Genomic DNA, 6,241 nt, shown 5'->3' with positions numbered 1-6,241 from the left:
AACGGTGCAGTATTTGGCGCACATTGACGTCAAACGATTTGGCGTCCCATTTCATTGGCGTCAAACAAAAGAAATATTGTACGGCCAACCGATTTCGATACTTTCATTTCTAGGTATTCTCCGATGCTATACGTTTCTTCATAAAAGCGAGGTGAGCTTAGACTTAATACTATTCTACTGACGTAATTATGAACGAATTACACCGGTCCAAATTATGCGTCCGATTACGCCGCCGGTACCATGGTAATGAAAGCAATTCCCTGTTCGAGGCTTGCTGAAACGAGCAGAAACAAGCTTTCTTTGGGCGCATTCGGCCGGCAAATAACCTCGTAAAATTATCCGGAATGTCGTAGAATTTTCCGGAATAGCATTCGGCACTGCTGACACGGAAACGTAAACCAGATAATGTTCCGTAGCGAGGGAGAATACAGGAGAGTTTTCAGAGTATGGTCAAAACGGAGAATCTTTTTTCGTTACGCAAAGCTACGGCGGTTGGCTGTGGATGGCGCATGGAGACCAGCCTGGGGGAAAATTTTCGGACCGGCCAGATGTAAATGGTGAATCTCCGCGGATGATTATCGGAGAGATGATTATTCGCTTAATATTTTTTACTCCGTCGAACGCGCCCTTTATCGAACTCAAGACTATTTCTCATTCTCGGTTATCAAGCCGCTGCATTGATCTATATGTTTTCACCACCAATCAGTGAAAAGGCCAAAGTGTTAAGAGCATTAGAATACACACGATATCTATGCCGATCAGTGCAAAGTAGGAAAGACTACCATCATGCCCTGCCCGCGCGCGAAACACGCGAACATCCGCGCCCGGTCCGCTGCGTGAGCGCGGCACGTGGGCGGCATTGCGTTGGTAAGCGTGGCAAAGGTGGTGGATTGACAAGTTGCATGCGGGGTGTTTTAAGGCGTCATAGGTGCCGACTTGTATTCTTTTGTGAGGGCCCTGGCCCCCTCGACGTTGAGTTGCCCCCCCCCTCAGTTTTGGGCTGGCCCCCAGTGATTTGGCTGGAATGCTACAAAAAAACGGGTAAAAGATGATAACTAAAATACTGTCTTCTTTTATCTTTCTGCGTAGTGGTGTTATGAACCACTCTTACAACAAGAAGTCGTGGATGGTCTCACCACAAGATACAAATCGCAACAGCTGAGCGGATAAACGATGCAACAAACTCCACATACCTAGCGCGCAAGACACGCAACGGTTGGAGGTTCAAGTGAAAAGCTCTTGAATATGGTTATGCCTTACGTTCTTCGTGGCCAGCCCCGTCCCCGCCCCGCACATCCAAAATACGTGTTGCCTGGCATGATCACCATAGAAGAGTGCCGCCGGCGCCCTAAAGTGGCCTCTTTAGGGACGCATTGTTATAGGGCATTGGGGCGCCTTCACGTCCCGATCAGATGAGACGCGTGCGTCCAGTGTCTGCTGCTTGGATCCAACCCTGCTTAACTACTATACCGCAGAAATTTAAAAAATGCAAATTATGCGAAGATAACTCGGCGGTAAAAAATGGGTGGGGTGGGAGGGGGGGCTAGGTAATCAGACCTTTGGTTGAACCCCATCCTCCCAATAATTTCCAAAAGTTGACGCCTCTGCCAGGTGTCTCACTATTTTGTGGGGCGGGAGGACGGGGTTCAGTGGATGGGTGAGTGGTATCGCGATGCCTCGGGGGAGGACGTTTCTCGGAGGACGTTTCTCGCAACACTGGGTCATGTCGAATTTGCTCATATCCGTCCCTACCGATGGTTCATGGCCAGGGCGGAACGCCTCGGTCAGTGAAGAAGCAGCAATTGTTGGTTTGATGCCACTAGGGATGGATCTCCAGGTTTGCTGTTCAACTATTTTGTCAGGCTGGATGGTGGGGAGGGTTCCAAGCTTTATGTCAACCAGATTGTGTGGAGGATATGATTGGCAGGAGCATAGTTTGGCAGAAAACATGAGAGCTCAGTTGAGAAGAATGGCTAAACTTGCCCCAATCCATACTAAAGTATGGTTTCCAGATATACCCTGGCATGTATAATATAAAGTGGTGGTCTGCCCCCATTCATCAATCTAAGAAAAATCAATTGACCACATTAAATGTCCATGTGGTATCAGTGTGCTGAACTACACAGGTCAGGCAGCAAAGGGAAGTTCATAAAATATTTGTTCTTGGCACCCCCTTTTCTGATACATTTGTTCATCTGTGCACACATTTAGAAAGCAATGCACATGTTGAGGTGTGCCCAGGCAGACCCTAAATTGTAACATTTCCTGCTAGGTTTGGTTACCACCTATGGTACAGGAAGTATCCAAAGTGAAAAAGGATGTGTTATCAGTGATTGGCTGTTTGTGTGTAACCCAGTGTTAAAACCTTGCTGAATTTTGAATAAAAATCTTGGCTATGTTAATAAGACCTAATCCTGCATTACTTTGAGTGTGTTACAGTCGTGGGTTATGGGCTCTTACATAGTATAAATATACCAAAAGGCCTAAGCAGTTCACATGTCCCGTAAGTTAAAGCACCTTAAGTATCAACACTGCAGTGGCTGACTGAATATAACATCAGTTAGAGATCAGCCATGTCAAAACCATATTTGATCATGTGTTCACCAACACAGATAACATTGATTCACCTAAATGCTATTGGCATGTATGCACAAAAGTTGCATTATTTCTGAGCATATCAGGAAGCCACAGCATTTTTTAGAACAGTGGTTCTGTGTGACGTTGATTGAAGACAGCTGGCAAGGAACCCATAACATCACCCATCATATATTTTCAGGGTATTGCCAGATCTAAGCCCAGCATGGAGGATGAACCGCTGCCCCCTGAGGGGGATGATGACGAGCTGGACACAGTGAACCCGGCGCCACCACTGGAGGCGGGTGACGCCAGCTCGGTGCTGCACAGTGACGCAATCGGTGACACCATGTATTCTGAGCGTGGTGTGCTGCGGACGCTGATGGCGCTGAATGCTGCTGTGCCGCGGTATATCGGCCTGGGGCAGGTGGCGGAGGGCGACGCGCCGGCGGCGGGTGGTGACCCCCCGGCCGCGGGAGGCGGTAGCGCCGACCCTGGTGAGGTGGGGCTGCTGCAGCACCAGAACAGTGCATGTGATGAGTCGGAGCCGCCGCTGATGGAGTTGGACACTGAGCTGGAGCAGCAGCTGTGCCAGCTGTGGGACATGTCGGCCGAGCGCGACGTGGCCGTCTTCCTGGGCAACTGCGGCCTGGTGGAGGTGGCGCTGCCGCTGCTGGGGCGCTCGCCGTGCCCGCGCCTGCTCGAAATCCTGGCTGGCACGTTCGCCAACTGCGCCGCGCACGGCCCGACCGCGCTGCCGGGCGGCCCCGAACTGCTGGTGGAGCTGACTGCCACCCTGCTGGCCAACAGCCGCGGCGACGCGCCCGTACTGCGCGAGACGCTGCGCCTGCTGCAGACGGCCGTCTGCAGCCAGCCGGAGCCGGCGTCGCTGCTGGCGGCGCTGGTCGGCTGGCTGCCGCTGCTGGCTGACGTGCTGCGCGGCTCGCTGTCGGCACTGCTGCTGCGCCAGACGCTTGGGCTGCTGGCGGTGGCGGCGGCGCTGCCCGGCCGCCGCCGCTGGTGGCTGGAGCAGCTGGCCACCGCGCCGCCACCGCCGCTGCCGGCGGCCCTGCTGGAGGGCCTGGCGCAGCTGTACGCCGTGCGCGGAGAGCTGCCTGAGGAGGAGCTGCTCCAGACGTGTCGCGATACGCTGCGCCTGGTGGCCGAGCTGCGCGCCGAGCTGCCGGACACAGAGTCAGGTCAGTCGCGGTCAGGCCAGTGTCAGGTCAGTCGCGGTCAGGCTAGAGCCAGGTCAGTTGCGGTCAGGCCAGTGTCAGGTCAGTCGCGGTCAGGCCAGAGTCAGGTCAGTCGCGGTCAGTCTGGAGCCAGGTCAGTCGCCGGACGAAACCGTCCTGGTCTAGGCGGTCGGATGCGGTAGAAACACCATTAAATGTTGCTTGGGAAAGTCAGTTCAATTCAGCTTTCAGTTAAGTTTCTATGTGTTTCGATTTGTCGTGATGCACACATTTCGCTTGATATGATGGACGGTTTAAAAAGTACAGAAAGCATTTGGCTTGCTCTTAATGATCAGTTCAAAGTTCTTTTGCTGAGTAAACGGCCTTCAATATACCAGGGGTTACTGGTTAGACAATATTGTAGTGCTAAGCAATGCGAATGTTAAGCCTCAAGAGAATGAGCACAGCTCGAAATGTTAAATGCCGCGAACACAATCCGTTTTTAGCTCTATAACATTGTTTAGTCTGTACTGCCCGGTATGTTGAAGATCGTTAACCGAATAACTCTGCGTTCTTGATAGGATTCATGTATTTCATAGCGTTGAGTTTATTTTGATACATATGCACAGATTTCAGATACAGATCACGGGTCATTTTATTTTGTTTGTTTCATGTCTTGCGTTTTGTCATTTGTTTCGTTTTCACGTAAATTTATTCAAAAGCTATTTGATACTATGATCATTATAAGCAACTCCCAAATTCCCTTACCAGCCATGAAACTGTGTTGGTGTGTCCCCGCCGCAATATCTTCGAAGCTGTTGCACCAGGTAGTGCAGTCGTACCGGAAATGCTTATCGTGATCACTGTGGTTCGGTGAAGCGCTCTTGCCTGACTGGTCGTGTCGTCCAGCATTAAAGGTGAGCCACTCTGTGCCTCGCGCTGCGTGCCGGAATATCTGGTTTGAGTGTGGCATCCTCCACCTGGAGCGCCTGGGCATGAACTTGATCCAAGCACAGACACCGGCATTTGTAATAAAGCGCGTTATCGCAGATGTTCGGAAACGCGATAGAATTGCAATGGATTGTGGTTATGTAACTTGAGCGTTTAGATTGCATTTGGTTGCACCAATGTCCACTGCGCCGTGTAAGTATTAATAATGTCTTCGGTGCGCGGATATTTCCGAACCCGATGTTGTGACGCACTAAGGAAGGACTCGGGGATTATGGATTGGGACAGCTGTGACATCCGGAAAAGATCAGCCTCCTCATTATTCTATCACACTCCGTACCGAAAGGAAGTAAGGTAGGGACTTTGTGGCGTCGCGAGCACACGTTGGGTGGATGCGGGATTTTTCCCTGTTTCAGCTCCATATGCCTCGCTCCACGGTCTTCCAAATGGTTAGAATACGAAACTTAGTGTCTCTTGACCACACGTGCCAAGGCGAAGGCCTTTCGTCTTCGTCCACGCCATCAACGTCCACGCGTTTCGTTCTGTGATGTCTTCGGAAGAGCTGGAAGCGTCTGGCTTTGCTTGCATGTATTTGCTTTCGAATTTTGCCGTGTTCATTTGCAGTGGTGTCGGCTGCACCACCCACGTCCGAGGTCGCGCGTTCGTGCTGTCACCGACCATTTCAACGCCATTTTCGTAAACGTCCGCAGAGAGGTTGCCAGAAGGTCTCCCCTCATCATACCTCCATTCTGACGAGGATCCGCATCGGTCTGGCAGCCGGGTTCCGAAGTCCAGGATATCAGCAACCCGAAAATACCCCCCATAACTTTGTCCCTTTCCATCAGAATGCGCCAGTGCCGTCCCCGTCCCCAATGCGCCAATTTGGGTCCCCGTCAGTGTTTGTGGCAGCTGGTTGCACTTTTCAGGTGTACACTTGGTGTGCACTTTTCCGCGCTGAAAGGGAGTCGCGTGCGGCGTCTGCGTTCGTCGCCTGTGTGTCGGCAGGCGCTTGCGAGACACGCACAGCTGGCCGCATCAGCGATGTCAGACTGTTCTCTAGAACATGCTCAAACCGCACGTCGGGCTGGAGCAGCTGCGATGTCTGCCCCGCAGCCGCCTTGGTGCACTGACCGGTGTCGCCCGCGGCATGGATGGATGGGGTGGTGATCGCGTTCAGACGCATCGCTCCTTTCCGATGTCCATTGGCGTCATCACGTTGGTGGAAATGCCACCGAGACCAGTCCTCTTGCATTTGGGACACGGTTTTGTCGTGGGATTATCATCGTCGGATCGGGTTGAATTCGGTTAGGTTGTATCGGGTCGTGGTTGGAGTGGCTGGATCACAACGTCATCACCGGAACATCATCTTTCACGTGATGCGAAAGATGCTGTGTTTTCTGTGAGTCGACGAGGTGGTTTTCTGTGTCTTTGTTTTGTCTGGTTGGCAGCGCCTACCGCCAGGGGAACCATGGCTTCCGGAGACTTCGCCTCGCCACACTCGTATCCAACCAGGCCACATTCGAGCAACGCTACACCTCTTCAGT

General features: G+C 52.2%; 1 protein-coding gene across 1 annotated transcript; it reads left to right on the top strand.

Moving 5' to 3' along the window:
* The first annotated feature begins 2,800 nt into the window (after positions 1-2,800).
* Positions 2,801-5,827, top strand: LOC119095807 (protein saal1). The gene is made up of 4 exons (XM_037218661.1): positions 2,801-3,001; positions 3,092-3,325; positions 3,653-3,773; positions 5,811-5,827. The coding sequence occupies exons 1-4, from the start codon at positions 2,801-2,803 to the stop codon at positions 5,825-5,827; spliced, it is 573 nt and encodes a 190-aa protein (XP_037074556.1).
* The last annotated feature ends 414 nt before the right edge of the window (positions 5,828-6,241 follow it).

This window comes from Pollicipes pollicipes, unplaced genomic scaffold (genome assembly GCF_011947565.3).
Source record: "Pollicipes pollicipes isolate AB1234 unplaced genomic scaffold, Ppol_2.1 Scaffold_4219;HRSCAF=4965_pilon_pilon_pilon, whole genome shotgun sequence".
Lineage (NCBI taxonomy): Eukaryota > Metazoa > Arthropoda > Thecostraca > Pollicipedomorpha > Pollicipedidae > Pollicipes > Pollicipes pollicipes.
This window is presented reverse-complemented; position numbering and strand designations above follow the sequence as displayed.

What these genes read in the sequence shown, in the direction of transcription:
- LOC119095807 (XM_037218661.1), top strand. Translation starts at nt 2,801, where the DNA reads ATGGAGGATGAACCGCTGCCCCCTGAGGGGGATGATGACGAGCTGGAC. An exon ending in GGTATATCGGCCTGGGGCAG is followed by an intron (nt 3,002 to 3,091) that starts GTGGCGGAGGGC and finishes GGGCTGCTGCAG; the next exon opens with CACCAGAACAGTGCATGTGA. An exon ending in GCGCCGCGCACGGCCCGACC is followed by an intron (nt 3,326 to 3,652) that starts GCGCTGCCGGGC and finishes GCCCTGCTGGAG; the next exon opens with GGCCTGGCGCAGCTGTACGC.